The 20,711-nt window shown below is 53.5% G+C and overlaps 1 protein-coding gene across 35 annotated transcripts in view; it reads right to left on the bottom strand.

Moving 5' to 3' along the window:
* The window catches only part of Brsk2 (BR serine/threonine kinase 2), a 53,124-nt gene that overhangs the window by 14,285 nt on the left and 18,128 nt on the right, over positions 1-20,711 (bottom strand). For 20 of the 35 annotated variants that reach the window (XR_015687493.1, XR_015687490.1, XR_015687495.1 and 17 more), the window contains exons 2-12: positions 8,592-8,686; positions 7,184-7,269; positions 5,698-5,838; positions 5,269-5,385; positions 4,689-4,722; positions 4,472-4,540; positions 4,211-4,357; positions 2,778-2,809; positions 2,317-2,481; positions 2,024-2,121; positions 1,801-1,951 (exon numbers count right to left, since the gene is read on the bottom strand). Coding sequence is in view for 28 of the 35 variants with exons in the window: in NM_001419566.1 (NP_001406495.1) it covers positions 1,801-1,951; positions 2,024-2,121; positions 2,317-2,481; positions 2,778-2,809; positions 4,211-4,357; positions 4,472-4,540; positions 4,689-4,722; positions 5,269-5,385; positions 5,698-5,838; positions 7,184-7,269; positions 8,592-8,686 (1,135 nt within the window). In the remaining 7 variants the exon portion in view is untranslated. Of the gene's footprint in view, positions 1-1,800; positions 1,952-2,023; positions 2,122-2,316; positions 2,482-2,777; positions 2,810-4,210; positions 4,358-4,471; positions 4,541-4,688; positions 4,723-5,268; positions 5,386-5,697; positions 5,839-7,179; positions 7,270-8,591; positions 8,687-20,711 lie in introns of all 35 variants that reach the window. The other 15 variants (XR_015687512.1, XR_015687513.1, XM_087660341.1 and 12 more) reach the window with 2 other exon arrangements.

Genomic DNA, 20,711 nt, shown 5'->3' with positions numbered 1-20,711 from the left:
AAGCTTAGAGATGTCTAAACTCACCACCAGCCACAGGATCTCTTGTCCCCACCAGTGGTCCCATCAGAGGCCAGTGTCAGGGGGCAAAACCAGAGCAGAAGCAGGCTAGATGTGCCAGGACAAAGGGCCTTGCAGATTCCCTTGGAGACAGCCACCATCCCACATATGGGCCCACCCTGCAGCACATAGGCCTGGAAGCTGTATTAGAAACCAGGAAGCTCAGAGCTGAGCACTGACCCTTAGCTATCCTTTGGGGTTCAAGAGAGGCCAAGGAAAGGCAATCATCTCTTGAGTGCATGATGCACACTAGAGCTACTGGGAGAGCTCTGTTGAGGTGAAGCATATCTACAAGAGGCGGAATCCAGGAAAAGGATTAGGTAAGAACATGGCCAAGGGGGATCCTTGCTGTCCCGCCTTGTTGCCAAAAGCCAAGGGATTGTGAGCCATGGCTGGCTAGAAAGTTGAAAGAAGTTTCTCAAGGAGTGAAACTTTGAGGCTGGAACATGTGCTAGCCTGGATCCATGGGGAAGACCTAGTAGGTCAGAAATACCAGCACACTAAAGTTAAAGTAGAGGAAGTGTTATCTTGATGACTACCTAGCCATGACATGACTCCCAGTTACTGACAAATTCAGGGGCAGACCTGGCCTGCTTCAGCATCCAAGCTCCCAGCAGCAAGAATGAGCAGTGGGTGCTTCAGGCAGAATACGTGCTGACACTGCTGGCAAGGCCCGTGGGATCTCCCAGCTCAGGTCTGTTTACAGATGACCAAGACCCCTGCCTGTTAGGGAGCTCCAGTCAGCCAGGGCAGGCTCTGCAGGCTCTAAGTGCCCTTTCTACTCAGCACTCTCCTGAATTGTACATCCTGCCCACAATGCTGCTACTGGGTACCTGGAGATGCCCAAGCACCAGGGAGGGATGAGCTTGCTGGGCAGGGGTCTCTGAACAAAGCTGTACCACACTACAGTCCAGCTCAATCCAGATCGAAGACAGCAAAGCACCAGGAAGGGACAACCCTGATGAGAGAGGGGCTCTGAACACAGCTGCACCGTATCACAGCCCAGCTCAATCAAGAACAGAGCAGCCAGGCACAGCTTAGCCCAGCCTAGTTCAGTCCATCCCACTTCAGCTCAGCCTAGTTCAATCTGGTCAAGTCCTGTCTAGTTCAGTCTTGCCCAACTTAACCCAGCCCAGTTTATAAAACCCAGGCTGGACCAGCTCAGTCCAAGCAAGCTCAGCATAGACCAGTTCATTCCAGTCTAGTACAGCTAGATAAGTAGAACTAGCCCAGATAAGGCCATCCAGTCCAGTTTAATGTAGGACAGTCCAGCCAGACCATATAAGAATAGTTCAGTCCAGCCCAGCCTAGATTAATCCAGGCCAGCACAGCTCAGTCTAGTCCATCCCAGCTCACCCCGGTCTATTTCAGTTCTGTCCAGCCAGTGTGGCTCAAACCAGTACAACTAGTCAAGTCCAACCAACCCCAAGTCAGGTAAATACTGTCCAGTGTAGCCTAATCTAGCCTAATCCAGTCCAGCCCCCCCCTTCTCAAGCTCAGCTCAGTATAGTGCAGCCCCCCCAGCTCAATCAGCTCAGTATAGTGCAGCCCAACTCAGCCCATGCAGCCAGCCAGCATGCTTAGCACAGTGAACTCCAGCCCAGTCCAGTGACCTCAGTCCAGATCCCACGTGCAGTGGGCCGAGACAAGCAAGGTCAGGCTAAAGGTAGTAGGCTGAGAACCTGATGTTGCCCTGACCCGGGCAACAGGAGGGAGGCTTGGGCTCCCAGGGCAGACACATACCTCTGGCCATGCTGGGCCATCTCAATGGCTCTCCGTGCAGGCACTGGGGAGCCGCCATCTGTCACACTGAGCACCTCCATGGACTTGCGCTCAGGTCGCCTCTTGCCATGCCGGTTCAGCATCGGGGAGTCCACGCGCTTCCGAGGAGGGTCTGTGTGAAGACTGGAGTCAGACTGGGCCAAGAGCCAAAAATGGGGGATGGGGTAGGGTGGGAGCTTTGTACCTATCTCATTCCTGGGGGGCAGGTCCTCATCCTCATGGCTGGGGTACCGTTCTTTCCGGTCCAGGAGGAGGAAATAAATCATCTTTTCCTGATTCTCCCTGCAGCAGGTGAGAAGTGCCAAGGATGGTATGTGGTGACATGGGTGCCTGACAGTGGCCTTGCAGGACTCTACTCTGGCTATGGCCACCTACCTTAGAGGATCCACAGGGACCAACAAGGATGCCCCCTAGAGCAGCTAGACCTTGGGACATGGAACCCAATGACTAAAGCACTCCTACCCCACCCCAACATACTCCTCAGATAGCAGGTCCTGCAGCAGCTTGTTGCGGTCTCGGAAGCAGCCCAGTGAATGCATGCTGTCCAGTACATCAGGGTCAATGTCTTCCAGGCTGGGCAGTGAGCGGATCTGCACCTTGCGTGGGATGGGCTGTTCCGGCTCTGGCTCATTCTTGCCACCTCTGTGGATGACAGGGTACCCAGCAGCAGTCACTCATTTCTGGCCTATCCTGAAAACATTCCACCCACCCTGAGGTGGCCAGGAGGGTGGGAGATCTACCCTTACGTTAGCCCAGGTCCTGATGCTAACCCTGCACCCTGCCCTGCAAACCTCCTGCATCCTGTAACAGCTCAGGGAGGTGGAGAGAGAGAGGCTAGGGCAGCCCAGAGCTGGCTGGCACCCTCCCCCCTTCCTAGCAGGCCTTGCAGGCCACAGCAACAGGCAAAGCAGGCGTTAGTGGGCAGAGAAGCTACTTACATATACCATATGTGTTTCTGAATGTGCTCTAGCTACAAGGAAAGAGAAACAGGGGTTAGTACCAGGGGGAGCCCACGTTAGGAGGTAGGGGGCTAGAGTGGGAGAACAGGAGAAGGCAGGGCAGGGGCTGCGTTCTCAGAGGCCCAGGCCAGCACCCCTACTCCTGCCCCCACCCCAGATGCAGAGGAAGTAAAGCCAGGGAAGGAGGTGGGTGGGGGGACAGGGGTCCACGGAAAAGAGAGGCAAGGAAGCAAGCAGCGCCGTGGGGCACCTGTCCTGCCTGGTTGGACCCTCCCAGATTAGAGGGCATTATGTGAGGAACCAGTCCAGGAAGCAAAGCCAGGCGGCTGGGAGGGGCTGGGTGCAGATGTGGGCAAGAGGCTGGGGTAGCCCATTACACCTTTCTCTCCATCCTGACTCAGAGACAGGGATAACTTGCTTTGTGGGAGAGAGCAGGTGGTATCTCTTCTAGAAAAGGCCAGCCCACCAGGCATCCTGCTTCTTTTACATGGGCAGATGTTGTGTGGCTCAAAACAAGCTGCTGGGGCTTCCTTCACCTACCCCATAGCTGATGGAGCTGTGAGGCTTACATCGCCAGGAGGCATACCACGAGGATGTCAGAGGGGCAAGATGGCAGCAAAGGAGGGGCAGGCCTTCCGGGGCTTACCTGAATCAACCACTCAGGGCTGCTACCTACCATACCTGTGCCCCTAAAATTTAGGCACAGGATCCCTGTGCCTGGGCATACACGCAATTATGTGCAGATCTCTCTCTCTCTCTCTCTCTCTCTCTCTCTCTCTCTCTCTCTCTCTCTCTCACACACACACACACACACAGCTGCACACAGCCACATATATACACTATGCACATCTACGTCTACATACAGCTATGTGTAGGTGGGGCACACCTACAGACACCCTACACACAGCTGGGGACAGGCTTCCCAAGCTGAGCATATACCATACCTCACAGTCTATCGCCACAGCCCCTGACACACACACACACACACACACACACACACACACACACACACACACACACGTGCACTCACCTTCCATGTAGTTGTGCACATTTTCCCCACAGTTGGGTACATAGTCTCCCTACACATACCTGGGCACATGCGGTGGCCCACGCAGACCCACACTTGAGCTCATCTCTCTGGTACAACACAGACACACATTGATATACATGTGGTATGCCGGAAGCACACACTCAAGACACAGGCGGGAAGCCCCACCCTTAGGGGCATTTTCTCCTTAAAGTGCCCAGGAACAAGTGCCAGACATGGAAGCTTAAGATTCCACCAGTACAGAACTGTCTGAGGAAGGGACAGGTCCAAGAAACGGTGTGAAGGGACAAAAACAATGCACAAGGGCCTGGCTCCCCATGGGCACTCAGGTTCTGAATAGAACAGAGGGGTAGACAGGACGCACCGTGAGGCGCCGAGCTGCATCCACCTCAATCATGCCACGCAGGAGGCTCTGGCAGTCTGGTGGGATGAAGTGTGGCATGTGGAACACACCACGCTTGACCTTCTCCAGCAACTGCCGCAGGTTGTCATCATCAAACGGCAGAGCCCCCTGTGGGTAGACAGGACAGCACTCGTCATGGGTAGTAGCATAAGGGGAGGGAAGGGGGAGAGAATGTGGGGAGATAGGGGAATGGAACAAAAAGGTGAGGCGGGTGGGGCTCACCACCAGCAAGGCGAACAGGATCACACCACAGCTCCACACATCTGCCTTGCGGCCATCATACTTCTCGCCCTGTGGGAGGAGGGCAATGCCAGATGTTGGCAGTGTGCAGGGTACGGGTATCTAGTAGGGGAGTGGGTCTGAGGGAAGGCAGCTGAGCTGTACCAGCGGTAGCAGGATGAGGGGTCCTTCCACCACAGGGCCCCCAGTGACTGCTTACCCGAATCACTTCCGGACAGGCATAGTGTGGAGATCTATGGGCAAAACAGCAGGTCAGGGGGCAGGAGGCCAGGGTGCATAGCCCAGACCATTACACCCTCCCTGAGGCTTTCTCCATGAGCTCTGCCCTAGGAAGCCTGCATACGAGGTTCACAGGCCATGGCTGGGCTGGTTCCAGGGGGCTCAATGGCTTTGAGACTAAGTCCTCCCAACCTAAATGTCCTGGATGTTCTGATAGTGGATGGAGGTTTGGAGCCTGGGAACTGCTCTGCTTAGACCTGGCTGCCCATCTGTCAGACCCAGGAGAAAAGGCTCAGTGAAACTGTCCCCTGGCTCCCTCCACTGAAGGAAGATGCCTGACAAAGCGTCCCCACATGCTTACTGTGAGGACAGGAGTCCTGCCTTCTGACCCCAGTCTAGCTCCAGTGCTACAAGAGCAGGTACCTGGGCTCCTACCACAACATCCTGTAGCTCTTCATCCACAGGCCACCAGTTGCAAAGCTTGTTCAGTTTGGGCAGAAGTGGCTGTGGTATCTACCCCTAGGGCCATGCTATGGGCCTGTGGGGCACCACTCACTCACCCGCAGCTGGTCTCCAGCAGGCTGTCTCCCACCTGCAGGGACGCCATGCCAAAGTCTGCAATACGGATGTTGTTCCTCTCATCCAGCAGCAGGTTCTCTGGCTTCAAGTCTCTATGGCTGGGGAGGAAGGGTCAGATGAGCCTAAGTGCAGCCTGCACCCACTTCCCCGTCCCCACTCTTTGATGGAGACTGTTCTGCTTTCCAAACTCCTGTTAGTGGGACAGGTCTGTGACGGTCTAAGTGTACAATATACAGGCAGCTAACACTAAGTGGTCTTCCTGCCTTGGTGACACGGATGCTGTGTCCTCCAGCCCTTGACAGGGATGAAGCCTAAGTGGGCTCCTGGTAGCCTTTCAAGACCTAGACAGAGCCCATAGAACCCCACCACCCTTGAGAGGCAGGCCTGACCCAGCCTGGCCAGGCTCGCACCATATGGAGTGGCTGTGGCAGAAGTCCAGTGCAGAGATGATCTGCCGGAAGAACTTGCGGGCCTCCTTGGGGGTCAGCCGGCCCTTCTTCACCAGGTAGTCGAACAGCTCTCCCCCAGACACATGTTCTAGCACCAGGTATCTGTGGAATGTGGCAGGGGGACATCAGTGCCAGCATCATGACCTGCCCTCCTGCTGCCTAGTCAGAGAAGCCTCATGCAGGGCTCAGAGAAAGGCCCCAAAAAGGGCCCACCTGCTGTAGCTCCTAGTGGCTCTCACACTAGGCAGTTGGATCCCATTGAAGATCACATGGACTCCCTGTAGCTGGGCAGTGGGTCAGGAAACCACAGAATGGAGTGAGGCTGATCCAGCAGGGCCTGCCATCTCCTTCCTGCCCAGTTTTTTATCAGTCCCTTGGGGTCTTGCTATATAGGAGAAGCAGAGGGGACTGGTTTCTAGGGGAAAGTGCAGGTAACTTGGGGCTCACTCTCAGTCCCTTGGGATCTCAGCTGTATAACAGGACTCAAGAAGTGATCAAGACAATATGCGGGCTACAGTCTGATGAGCTCAAACTGAACAAACTCAACATAGGTAAGGCCTCTGGGATAAGAACAAAGGGTAGCTAGTGACATAGTCAAAAGCCATCTCATTTGGTTACAGGAATCTAGACTGGGTGGGGGCCCTGCCAACAGTGGTTAGCTGACCTGGGTCCAACCCCAGTGATTAAGCCTTGTGGGATCTAGTAAGAATTAAGGAGCCAAAACAGATCCTACAGAGGACACACACTGGGACCAGCATTGAGAGACACAGTGGGAGAGGCTAGCACTGCCTCGGTAGAGCCCCTCCCCAGTTCCCTTCTGACCATCATGGAGGTCCAGGATTACCAACTGCCCAGCACCCAGGCTTATGGAGGGTGGTTCTCCAGTCATTGATCCCCACTCCCACCACACACCCTCGGCTCTCAAAACGGCAAAATCCAGTTCTTCCTTTTGGCTGTTTCCTGTCAGATATTTGGTCACCATAACTAGTACAGCAGCCAGACTCACCCGCTATGCAGTGTCCAAGCTGTGTCACTCACACCCCACACCCCCCAATGGCCTTGGAAAGCTATTGGTCCACTGTCTGCCCAGACTGTCTAACTGAGCCTTGGTCTTATTGGACAGTGGGAGTTGAGAGACTGATGTAGTCCCACAGAGGGACTACTCGGTAGGGGACAGTAGGAGGGAACAAGTACTACTGGCCCTAGACTCCAGATCTTCCTCCAGAGAAGCCCTTCCCATTGCTGGCCTCGGGTTAACAGCCTGGAGGTCCCCGGAAACACTAGCCACAGTTCTGGTAAGGAACATTTGGCCACTGTGGTCAGGGCTGAGAGCCCCTCAGCTGGATGGCAACACTAACAAAGCCAACTCTCCAAGTGCAAGTGTGGCCTGGGTCTCTGCAGCCACCCACCCCGGCCTCCCCAGCTCTCCAGGCCCAGCAATACCTACAAATATTTTTTGTTTTCATAGACGTCATGCAGCTTCAGTACATGTGGATGTTCGATGAGCTTCAAGATGGCAATCTCTCGCTCCACCTGCAGAGAAACCATGTCAATGCCCTGCAGCCAACCAGAGCCCACTCAGACAGGCCTTGCATAGGCTACCTGCAGTGTACCCTATGGTTGTGACACTGCATTTGGGACTGAGCTGTATAGAAAGGATATCTGCAGCTTGGACCTTGCTATCCCACAGGGCCAGGCAAGAGTCGATGCCAGGACAAATGCTTGGGGCAGGAGTTCTGCATCAGTTAGCAGTAGGGACCAGGAGACTGGAGGTGAGTGCGCTTGTTGCTCTGCGTATGTGCAGGGACTGCATGTGTGCACAGAGGGCTGCATGTGCACGCATATATAGGATATAGAACTGTGGTCCCTGTGCGAGAACACAGGCTCCTAGTCTACAGTCTCCAGGCTATCACCATTCATGAAAGGAAATATGGAGTCTATTTTAGTGCCCCCACCCCCAGGTTTGAGTTTAAGGGTAGAACTCTGATCAGCATAGCTTTGCACTTAACCACTTTGGCCTCATGGGTACTGGCAAGGAGAAGCCACTAGTCTGTGGTAGATACTAACCATTCGTAGGTCTCTCTGTCCCCAAAGCCCCAAAGCCCCAAAGCTATAGATCCACCCTCTGCCCAGTCTCACTGAGCCTTGGTCTTATTGGGCAGTGGGAGTTGAGAGACTGATGTAGTCCCACAGAGGGACTACTCAGTAGGAGACAGGAGGAGGAGGACTGGCCCTAGCCTCCAGATCTTCCTCCAGAGAAGCCCTTCCCATTGTTGGCCCTTATGTCACCTCCAGACGGTCCAATGTATACAATGTCCACGTACTAAAACCTTGTTCTATATCTCGGGGCCACTGTACCATGGACTCTCTCCAGCCAATCTGTCTCCAGTTCAAAACTGGTCACTCCACCAGCGCCAAAAGTTCTCCACTTCGCCCAAGCTGTTATCTTTTCTTACAGTTGCCACCCACTTAAGTCTCTTAGCCTCTCCACATCGGAGCTAGAGCCTAGCCAGCTCTCTTCAGGGCAGCCTGGGCCTGACAAGAGTGGTCTCAGAGGCCAGGGGTAATTCCTTATTCTAGTCAGAGAACTGGGAGCTAGTTAGCTGCTCTAGCATGTTGGCCCCAGTAACACCACTGAGGGCCTGTTCTCCAAACTAGCAGGGTCAGGCACATGGAACCCTTCCTGAGGATGGAATATCCCAGGAGCCACGCTGATATTGCTCCAGCAGGAATAGACAGGACTTCATGAGTTCAAGTGGGGTTACAGGAAGAAGAGAGGCCATCCATGTTAGTCCCAGATACCTAAGTCCATCCCTCCAGGTGGTGACCCTTCTAACCTCAGCCCACTGCCTCACCTTCATCAGCACCGACTCACTGAGCTTCTCACGGTTGACGATTTTGATGGCGACCTTCTGGCAGGTGACACAGTGGATTCCCAGTTTCACCAAGCCTGTAGGAGAAAGGCCAGATTCAGCCCCAGGGCTACATCATGCCCACCTGTGGTAGTCTGAATAGGTTTGACCCCCCTAGAGTCATGTGTTTGAATGGTTGGCCCATGGGGAGTTGTACTAGTGTGGCCTTGTTGAAGGAAGTGTGTCACTGTGGAGGTGGGTTTTGAAGTCTTCTCCTATGTTCAGGCTCCTTCTAGTGTGAAGAGAGCCTCCTCCTGGCTGCCTGCAGGAGACAGACTTCTGGTTGCCTTTGGATCAAGATGTAGAATTCTTGGCCCCACCAGCACGGAGTCTGCCTGCATGCTGCCATGCGTCCCACCATGATAATGGACTGAACCTCTGAGACTGTAAGCCAGCCCCAATTAAATGTTTGCCTTTATAAGAGTTGCCTTGGTAATGGTGTCTCTTCATGCAATAGAACCCTAAGACACCACCCTAGATAGCAGGGACCTCATCCTCACTTGGGAGCTCTGCATCTTGTTTTGCAATTCCCAGGCTGTTCAGACTCTGGCCATTGACCACCTTGCTCACTGATCAGAATGGCTCCATGGAAGAGTGGCTTGCACTAAAACACTCCTGAAACCTGAGGTCTTTATGGACCCTTGCCCCTCTCCCAGGTCACCAGAGCCCTTCCTCCAAGCCAAGTTCATCCTCAGTTGAAGAGGCAGCATGCTCTGAGTCCAGAGCCACTCTGCCCTCCAACACAATCTTACTCAAGCCCCTTCAGCTGTCGACCTCTCCGGGGATTGTATTCTGTGCCCCAGCACCTTCTCATTCCCAGCCCCTGTACACAATCCACATGGAGGAGTCTAGCTTGAGGCTGGTGCCTGAATCTGGAGGAGGCTCTAGTGTCCAGCATGAAACATATGGGTGCTAGGCAGGCTGGAGGAGGTAGCAGGGTTCCTCTCTGGGTCCATGATGACCGGTGGGAAGCAAAGCTAGACTGAGATCTCCAACCATGAGGCAGAGATGGCTCTTTCCAACTCAGGGTGGGTCCAGATATTGTCCCAGCAGAATGAGGCACAACAAAAGACATGAGAACAGTGCAGGGCAGAATTCATGGAAAGGTAGAGTAGGGCTAGAAGAAGCATTTCCAACATGAGACTCTATCTCCATCCTCCATAAAAGATTCATTCCCCAGTCAAATCAAAGTGATATTGCAGCTCGAGGGAAAAAAATACATGCATGCACACATTCTCTCTCACACATACAAACATACACAGACATGTGTGTATGTGCATATACAAATCTGTGTACATATACATGCATGTGGCAATATTTATAAATTGGCCAAAAAATGAACATAAAGAAGATAAATATGTGGAAAGGGTTCACATTTTGATTAAGATCACAACAGAGATGTGGCTGGAGCTGGGGCCTGGGTAACTAAGTGCAAAGCTGAGTTTTCATGATGGAGGGAAGTCCAGGCTGCCTGCCTTGTGAGAGCCCCAGCTGATAGGTGGCCACAGTGGGGCATCCTAGCCAGGGAAGCCATCTCAGGCCTGGTGCAGGCTCTGGTACCTCTTGCTGGCTGTCTTTGATGCAGCATGAATGGCTGATTCCTGCTCAGATCAGGAGAAAGAAAACTAGCCAGGAGGCCAAGGGTACTAGTAATCTGCTATTCATAATTCAGTAACCACTGACATTGGTCACTGACATTAGTGACATTGGCACTAAGACAGGCGTTCATCTGCACTTGGTCAGACAGTGCATAAGAGCCGGTAAAACCATCAGTTCATGAAATGAGACTGTAGGTACAAAAGAAGCGGGGAAGGACAGAATGACGAGGGATAAAAGCCTCTGGCCTAGGAGGAGGGGCTCCTACAAACCTAGAAGAACCAGTTACATAAGGGTAAGGCCACAAGGGCAAAGTAGGAGATGAGAGCAACCAGAAACAATGTGTACCCCCAGGAAATCCCAGAGCGCAAAATCCAGGTTCTTGCCAAGGATGGTATAGGAGCAGGGCTGGCAGGTAGAAGGAGGCATGGTGAGCATCCGCAAATGTGTTCCAGGCAGAGGCCCATCTGACTGTACGTCTCAGCATGTGAGGAACAAGGAACATGAAGAGTTCCACATGTCATCACAGTTCAGCAGGCAAGCAAACCTAGTAGCCATTAAGCCAATAGTGCGACCTAACTGTGTTCCTTACTGACGTCCCAGAACACACTGGGCCCTGGCAGAGATGGCACATCTCTCATGTCCTCTCTTACATTCATACTATAGGCATACTCACACTTATATGGCTGTGTGCACGCCTGTACCCCAACAATGCGCTTATGCATATCCACCCACACACTATCTGCATGCCTATGTACTCTCTCATACAACCAGTGGCCTACACATTCAACCTCACATGTATGTGCACACACATCAGAACACTCAACATGTCACCTATGTGTATGCCCCATGTATTCACTCTCTCATGAATGTGCACACATACTCCACACTCAACCCCACACGCATGTATTCATTCTCACGTATACTCTGCAGCCTGTACATGGTCTCAGGCATAAAAGGGACATAGGAAAATATTGTCCTGCCTCAGGAACTGGGAGTAAATGGTACAAGACTTGGGTAGGCCACCAGCAGCCATGGGACAATTCCCCAGATATCAAATATTCAGAAGACAATGCTGTCATCTCCATCCAGTGTGACTTCTAAAGTCTATCGAGCACAGCTGTGTGTCAGGCACTGCCTTGTGCCCCACCTTAGATGTGAGGGAAACTGGGGTTATGGCATCTGCCTAGCTGGCTTCTAAAAAGCCAAGAAGACAGAGGGCCACCAGAACAAGGTGCCCTGAGCACAAGCCTTCTCTAGAGGCTTCCTGATCAGGGGAATGAGTGGCTCTGGACACAGCATGGCTAAGGTACGGGGGAGCCACCTGGACCCCTTCCTTCACCTTCTTCCACTTGTTTCCAGTATGCATAGAGGGCCGGCCCATTTCCCATCCGTGTAACTCAGACATTGCTACACACCTTACAGAGCCTAGCGTGGCAAGGTGTCTCCTTAGTAAAGCTCTCCTAATATCCCAGGCCACTCCTTTCCTACTTCCATGTGCAAAATGGATCCTGCCTCAGGAATGGGGGGCAGTGGGGGCCTCTGATGTCAGATTCTGGATTATGAGTTCTGCCCGTTCCATTTGACAGGGAGTGGGGGTGTGCACTAAGGAGCCCTGCCACTTGGCCTGCATCCTCAGGGACAGGCGGCTTTCTGGCGGGAAGCCCGCAATCACCCCTTGTCACCCAGCCCTCTAACTCGCTGGGGCTTATTTTCCAATTGTGATTTTATCTCTAATTATTATCTTTACACAGAGGCAGCCTCACACAGAAGGGGAAAGTATACCATGTCACAGATAATTACACGGGGCTGTGCCAGGGTGGGGCTGAGCTGGAAGCATGAGGAGCCACTAGCTCCAACGTGCACTGCTTCCGTATGGGGCAGCAGCAGGCTCAAAGGTACTGGGGCTTCTACGCCGCTAAGGAGGGTCCCCGGGCTCCCAGAGGTGATTCTGACATGAGTGCCAAGGCTCCAGGCCCTTCCAGGGCTACTCCTACCCACAATCACCTGGGGCTTCTGAGCCTGACTAGAGAATCAGAGGTGGTAGGCAGGTGAGCAACTACAGCTGGCCAACTCGAGCACCAGGCAGGCGCTGACTGGGCCCCCACCTGCCCAGGGAGCACAGGATGTCTGGATTCTGAGCAATACTGAGCCTCGCTAGAGGTAGAGACTGAGTCGTGTGCCAGAGTGAGGGCAACAGGATGACCTTCCAAATAACACCTGCCCTCCAGCCAGCTAAACAGCAAGACACTGCCATGTGGGCTGGGCACTTTCTAGGGGGTGTGGTGTAGTGGCTTGGCACATTGCTCTGTCCTCAGGAGACTAGCAACCCAAAGGATCACTGCCTCAGTCAGGGAGAGGAAGGAATGATCAAGCCAGGATACCCCAGGGATAACTTTGGGCAGTGGGCATGCAAGAGGACAGAGCCACCCTCTGAGAGGCAGATTTGGCTCCCTATGAACTTGCAGGAGTCCTTGGCTGATGGCCAAGTGCCCTGGCGCACTGGACACAGACTAGGAATCAGTGCCTCTTCCCTCCTGCCCTGCCGTTGCTGGACTGTCTTATAGGCCATGGTCCTTCCGAACACCCTAGCTAGGGTTCTTTGAGCCCTGGGGATCGTGAGTGCAAAGGTCAGAGAGCTCTGGTCCCACTGTCCATTGACAACACACCAGGATGGTCTGCTGCTGTTCTGTGGTTTGGGTAGCATACCCTAGGTGGGCAACAATACCTGCACTGAGGAGGGCCTTCTGTAGCCCCCAGCACCACAGGCCATGGCCATGGGTTGGAGGGGAGGGGTGGCAGTTCAGAGGCATCCTATTCTGAGGTATACAGTGTCCACTTGGGTGGCACCGTCAGCCATAGATGCAGCCTGTGCTCGCACGTCTCACAGTTCTGTCAGCTCAGAGTGACTAGCAGGCGAAACTTGGGGCTGCACCACACACCCCACTGGGTCTCAAGCACAGTATTCCTGCAGAGGCATCATGGGATACCACAATCCATGTGTAACCTCCTGTTGCCAGTTCCTTCCCTCGGTCTTTCCACACCTGGCCAGGGTACCCCCAGGTCACCCAGTGCTACCTCCCAAGACCGTGGACTCCCCCATCCCCCAGGATTCTTACTAGGAAGGTGTGGGCTGTATCCACTTGCACTCACATTTTTCAGGCCCTCAAGCTTCCAGTGTCCCAGAGTCTCCTGGTGTACCCAGCCCTCAGCAAATCCAGGCTTAGGGCTAAGCTCACCAGGCCCAGCTCCCCTCAATGAAGGACACTGGTCTCTCCAAGTCACTCTTCTTACAAAGTCAAGATATGGCCTGTCTGCAGCAGCCTGAGGGGAACAGTGAACATCAACCCTCCTACAGGATCATCCCAGGCCTTCCCACTCCTACTGCTCTACCTCCTTTCCTGCCAATGACATGACAAGCAGACAGGCCCTATATGTTCACTGCATATAGACCTCAGTACAGGCCTGACTAAGTTACAATACTGCCTACCCTGTGCAGATGGGAACCCAGAACTCACAAAGCCCAGAGTCCAAACTCTCAGGTGTGATAGCTGCCCATGCATGTGGGCCACTTGCTGTCAGGAGCACATGGTCCAAAACCAGGCTGGATAGGGAGGAACGACTCCCACAGACTCCCAGATCACTCCACACAATACAGACTTCTTAGAACCTTGTACATCAGTGCTCAGGTGGGAAATGGCTGTACAGAAGCCAGCTATGCTGTAGTAGCTGCCTAAATCGGGCTGTCCCCATGAGCCCTGTCCCACAACTAAGGAAAGGCAGCACTTTAGTCAGGAGCTCCCAGGAGACAGGTCCAATGAGACCTGGGCCAAGTCTCCTGTCCTGGGCCATCTCTAGCCAGCCACTCTCAGATTCACCCCTTTCTAGTCCTCAGAGGGTCCAGCGGATAATCTGCCTAGGCCCCTCCCTGGCATCTCCTGAGCCTCGTCACTGGTGGGCTCAGCTCTCCACAGGAATTCAGGAATATGCCAGTGTGAGGGAGTACCTCCTCTGTGACCTGTCTGCACATACTTGGGTGCATTTGCCCTGCTACAACTGTCCATGAGGTTGCTCATCTGCCTGGGATCACCCTGGGGACCCACTTGGCTTCTCCCAGCTCCTATGCTAGCCAGAGTTGGTCTAGAGATCGGAAAGGAGTCAGTTCTGCCTAAGGCAGAGCGCCAGTGATCAGATGCAGTACTAAAGCAGGATGGAGAGAGCAGGCCAGGCCTGAGAAGCCTCCTGGCTCTATCAGCAGGCCTGATGTGGACTGCTGTCCTTGGTGCTGAATGCAGTGGGCTGGGGCCTTGGGGCTTGGCTGTGGCAGCTTTGGGGGGCAGGGTCCTGCAGTCAGCTAGTGTTTGGGTGCAGTGTGTGAGTAGCTGGCAGCAGCCTCCTCTGCAGCTTTTGAGGAGGAAGGCTTATCACCAGGCAGGATGCGCCTGAATGCTGGCCCCAGTCAGCTGATGAGCACACCATCCCCAGTTCAGGATTAGCCCAGCAGGGGGCACCTGACTTGAGACTGATGCTGAAGAGAAAAATACTTCAAGGGTCACCTGTACTTCCCCATAAGTGACTTGCCTTTGGGACCAAGTGCATCCTACCCAAAGACTCTTGCCTCTACCTCGTGTGGCTCAGCTTCCAGGGCAACCACTGTAGCACACAATGACCTATTTTCCCCCAGTTCTCTGTAGGCAGCACCGTGGGTGTGTGAAGGGGCAGTGGCTCCCATTTCCCTGAGGTGACAGATGGGACTCACAGCCAGCCTGCGTGGGGTTGGCAGGAGGTGGCCCCATCCTGGGAAAATGGATCACAATGTAGAGTCCAACATGCCCTGGCCAGCCTGCCCATGACAGCAGCAGGTTAGTCCTTGAGGAAGCATCTGGTAAGATGCACCTGAGAAATGGAGTCCCCACCCTTGCCAGAAGGGGGCATGTGTTCTCCATCAGACACTGAGTCCCACTGAGAGCAGAGTAGTTAAAACTACACCTGCCAGCCCACAGCTGTCCTTGAATGTCCTGACAACTCTACAAGCTCTGCCCAGAGAGCTGGCACCAGCAGCCTCATGGTGGTCTCAGCTGTCACTACAGGTCACATCCCTAATACATGCACACACGCATGCATGAGCACACACAGGGGTGGGCTAGGGGAGGCAGGAAATCACTGGTGCACAGAGCTGGCTGGGTTCCCATGGGTTCCTTAAAAAAAAAAAAAAAAAAAAGCTGCCCCTCGAATTGGGGAGAAAGGCCAGGCAGCAGCAGCCATGCTGGTAGCACAGGATGAGGAGGCAGGACTCTTGGGTATAAAAAGCCAAAACTGCCCAGTGGGCTAACCTTCCTGGCCTTAGCTCTCCCAACCTCTCAGTCACTGTTTCAGCAGATTTCCCCAAGGCCCCCAACAAGCCAGCCTGTTGGAGCCACTACAGGCCCTGCTCCTGGCCATGGGTCCTATAAACATGGACATTGTTGGGGTGATGCTCTGTGGGAAGCCTTCTACAAAGGAATGAAGTTTTTGTACAGCAGCTGTCTGGCCCTGAGCAATGGGAGTGGCCTTACCTCCCAGCTATACCTCATCAGACCATGAGCCAGTACTACTGCTAAAACAGGACCACAGCTAAGCTAGGATCAGAGCTAAGGCAAGGCCACACCTAAGCCATAATTGCAGTTAAGCTGGGACTGCAGCTAAGACAAGGCCACCACTGAATCACTACTAAGCCATGACCACAGCTAAGCCACTGCTAAGCTGCCCCAAGTTCCTGATGCTATAAAACAGAAGATGATGGTGTTTGCCACCCTAGGCAATTCAGCAAGTCATACAACAGTGATAAGCGCTCAATCCCTAAAGGCCTCCAGATGATGCTAGGACAGACAGACAGGCATAGGGGGTAGCCATTCACTGCAGCAGTACTCCAACCAGATCCAATCCCACTTACCATGTGGTCTCTAAATTGCTTCACCTCCTCCCCTCCTCAGGTCAAGAGGACAAGACTGAGCTCTTCTTGAGCAACAGAAGGTAAGACTCAAAGGCATCAGCCTGCTTAGCTCCATAACACATCCCCAGCCATGACCGCAGTCCTGGAATCTTTCCTGATGAAAGTCCTATAGCAAAGCACCCTCCACCCCATGCAGCAAGAGCCCACACTGCTCACTAATCCTATCAGGTTCAAAGCTTCAGCCTCTCAGACCAGAGCAGAGGAAGAGGGACACAGGCCGTCTGCATGGACACTGGAGAACGGCAAGGCAGCAGGGTCTTGGCCACTTTTTGCCCTTGCTCGATACCAAGAAGTCTCAGATTCTGGGGTTCTGTACCCCTATCCCCATTTACATGCTGGCAAAGTTCTCACTGCTGGATTCCTGCTCTAGTCAATGAACTCCCCATCATACCACATCCCACGCGAGGACTCCACAGCTCCTCCACTACCTCCTTGGAAGGCAGGGTCCTGAAGGTGAGCTGGAGGCCGCCCCAGGAGCACCTCCTCTCCACCTAATCCTCCCCACACAGACTCACCTGGTGCTAGGGAACCCAGGGTGGGAGGCAACTCAGGGGTATGGAGGTGATAGATTTGGTGTAGATGGAGTTGTCATGTACTTATCGCTGAAACCTGCACCCATCATGGGCGCCAAGCCTCAAAAGGGACACATAGGGAATAGATGATGACCTACTTGGAGGGCCTTTGCATGAGATTAGTCAGTTAAATATTCCAGTGTGAGGTCAGTGTGGGGTACCAGCAACCTCCCAACACCAAAAGGAAGCCAGAAGGAATTTCCCATAACCCCAGAGACTACCTTACCTTGCAGTGTGAAACCATACATCCTCTCATACCGACTTCTGTCTGGAGGCCCAAGGAACTAACACATGTCATTTCAGCGCTCTCTCTCCCTACTCCTCTCTCTCTCTCTCTCTCTCTCTCTCTCTCTCTCTCTCTCACACACACACACACACACACACACACACACACACACACACACGTTCTTCATCCCAAACTGGTCACGTCTCTACAAAGGTTTGGTCACAAAGACCTCCTTGCTCATTGCACCGTAACTGCCACCAGCAAATACAGCCCGCACTGGCCAGAGGCGCTGAGACCTATCAGCATCTGTGGGCATGAAGGACAGACTGGTAGTGGGTGTCCTGGCAATGCCACTGTGTGACCAGAACGAGGCTCACATCCGCCTTTCTCTGTAATCACAAATCTCTGCTCTTCTTCTCAGAAGAGGAAGCAGGCTCAGGCCTGGGGTCACAGGGTCTGACCTTTAGGTTCACAAGACTTCAGGCTGCATTCTCCTGCTGTAGTACCAGCAGTCAAAGCTTCCAGCTGGGTGGTGTCACAAGCATTACCTCTGGGTCCAAGCTCAGGGTGTCTATCATGCCTGAACAAGTGGATAATCAGACTGAGAGAAGCCAAAGGGACCGCACTGTTTATCTGCAGTCAACCACACGGGGTAGACAGTCCAGGGACAGGGCAGGTGGGAACACAAGGGTCTCAAGAATCTTGGGGTCATGAGCACTCTTTGACACCATGGACAGCTACCAACAACATGGCACAATGCGGCTGCCCGGTAGAAAGACCTCCTACCACCAAAAGCTGAGTGGCTTGGGAGAACAGTCTTATTCAGGGCTAAGCTGGGAGTGTCATTGGAAGCTGGTTGCCAATGTTCTTAAGTCATCAGAAGCCGCTAAGTCTCCAGAGCCCACGTCTGGTGGGGCTTCAGGTTCCAGATCTCTAGAAGCTGACCCCTCCCTCTGCCTGCTAAGAAAGTTCTGGAGAGAGAACCTGGCTTCTGACCCAGAAAGGCCCTGGATTTCCTCCCGCCAAGCCCTGACTGGCCCTTTTTATCCTGATTCTGATGAAAGATCCCATCACCCATCAGCCTGGACATCAAGGCTGGTGGCAGAGGATCAGAATGCCTGGGCACACACAGGGGAGGGGATCTGGCTCCTGGGCTGGGGGTGCTCAGACCCAGTGGGTAGCTTTAAAGGCAGACTGGCTTGGAGCATGCCTCTCCGTCAGCTGGGTTGTGGAGACTTTGAAGTTGCAGACATCAAAGTGTTCGTGTTCTCAGCAGCCACACAGCTGTGGGCGCTGCAGCAGCCTCCCCAGCCGCTCACATCTCAGCCTTCACCCCCACAGCTTGGGCACTAGTGTTTCCAAGCTATGGCAGTAGTCAGGATTCCCCAGTGCTGGGTGGAAGCTAACGACATGGTGCAGGCAGAGCTCCTCCACAAAGATCCCGAGGACGCCCACCAGTGCACCAGGGAAGGCACATGCCTCTGGGGAGACAACGGTTCACACTCCGCAAAGAAATCTCTCAAATTAAATTAATTAAGCCCCGAACTATTTCACATGCCTGCAGTCCTTTGGCTGCCTCTGCGTGCCCGACCCTCCCCTGCCTGCCACATGAATGGAGGGCAGGTGCCTTCTATTCTGCAAAATGTAACCCCGGGTCAGTACCCACTAAAGGAATCTCTGACCCAGAAAGGAAAGAGAGGTAGAGGGGGAGAGGAGCATCATCCTCAAGTGACCTTGCTATCCTGTATCCCAAGTCTCTTACCAGGCAGAGTGTAGTCATTTAAGCAGCCCGGGGATGGGCAAGGAGGGCTTCACTATTACCTGGTCTAGAAGGGCCCAGGTCCCTCTAGCCTTGCTGGGGAGAGGGGAGGGGGCGTCTCCTGGCTTCCTTTCCTCGTGGTAAACATCAAATATGAAGACTCCACATTTGAAGTGCCATTAACTTGCTCATCTCATCCCCCACTGAAATGTGGCTACGACCTCACCAAGGAAGTGGCTCAGGTAGGGGTCAAGCCAGGAGACATCCTTGTTGCCCAATGGCAGCCTTGGGGTGTGTGGGGGCTTAGATACTGAGTTCCTAGGCCTCCAGGGACAGGCTGCCATAGGTTTTGAACAGATGGGAGAGAATGTCACTTTGGTCCAGGAATGGCCACAGTCAGGTAAGGGTAAGGAGGCCACAGAGAAGCTAGGGGAAGGAGACAACTCCTAAGAGGCCTTCCCAACAAAAGCAATGGAGCAAGGGACACTGCGTATAAACAGAGTTTATAAAATCAAACTTACGAAAGGTAAACAATGCCACCACTGGGGAAAGGGGGCAACTTAGAAGCTAGGAAACTCAAAGGCACCCTGGTGAAACGTAGACAAACCACATCAGGATTATAAGGCACCCATGGCGTCAGATAAAAGCCTACACAGCAGGCTCCCAGCCCCTGACCTCCCAGCTCTGTGAGAATCAGGTCTCAGCCTAGAACCACAGTGCAGTAAGCAGTGCCCTTCCCATGGGTCCCTCATTACCCTGGCTGACCATAGCCATCTCTCAGCCCACCTGCCTCATTTTCCTGCCTTCTAGCAACAAGAAAACAGTGAAATTAAGTTGATACACATAATGGGAACATCCTACCAAGTGGCCAAGAACTCCATCTTGATTGGGGAGAGATTACCTGCCTCTCTCCTACTTCTCTAAATAGTCCCTAATGGTGGATTATTTCCAACAGAGAGTTCCTCCTGCACCAGGACCCAGAGGACCCAGGTCCCCTGCATGCATTCCCTTTCCAATCAGAGGGCAGCTGAGGAAGCCTAGCCAACCTCCATATCAGGCCAGGGGCCTTGGTGAACTTTGAGGCTAGCCTGTGTTACCCCTGTGATCTCAAGTCTGATAGCAGACAAAGTACCAGGTTCCCCCTGCAAGGGGACATGGGGCTTATAAGGTATCACCCACCACAGCAATGAGGCAGTAATCCCAACCCACCCAGCCTGTCAGCCCAAACGTCCTTTGGTGACAAGTCAGTGCCATTTCCCACTGCTTGCCCAGGACAGGAAGTCCATGCTTGCAGGTGCCTTGCAGTGACTTCTTGGGAATCAAGAGACACGGGCCTGGGGTTAGAGGGGTCTCAACAGCCTGGCCCCATGGCAGCTGCCTCTTCCTCCCCTTTGCTTGGCCCAGATTCTGTGTACTGGGCAGAGAGAAGAAAACCTTTCATAGAAGCAGGCAGTATCCTTCATTTCCCAACATATCTAAGGATGGGGGTCACTGTTTCCTTCCAACACAAGTGTCAGGGGCCCCCACAGGCTAAAGTGACCCACTTGAACCCCAAACCTTCTATACTGGCACTATAGGAACTCACAGCCTCTTGAGTTGGTCCATCTCCCCTCAGCACCCTCTCCCGTTCACAGGGACCATTATTGCAGGGGCCTTGGAGGTCAGATCAGAATGCAGGAACTGGGAAGAACAAAATTCCCAGGATTAATAGGGGGGATGGTGGGCTTGGCATGTGATTACATCAATCATGTCCTACTGAAGTCATCCAAAGGTAGTAGACTAAAGGTGGGAGAGAACACCAACCACAGTGAAGTCCACACAGTACAGGACCACTGGAGGTACCCATAGGTCAACTGGGTCCAGCCTTAGTGTGAACTGGGGTAGCTATGAGACAAATACCTACCTTACCATCCTCCTT

The sequence above is a fragment of the Rattus norvegicus genome, chromosome 1 (assembly GCF_021556685.1).
Source record: "Rattus norvegicus strain SHRSP/BbbUtx chromosome 1, alternate assembly SHRSP_T2T, whole genome shotgun sequence".
NCBI lineage: Eukaryota > Metazoa > Chordata > Mammalia > Rodentia > Muridae > Rattus > Rattus norvegicus.
The sequence above is the reverse complement of the archived record's forward strand: the minus strand, read 5'-3'. Positions and strand labels throughout refer to the sequence as shown.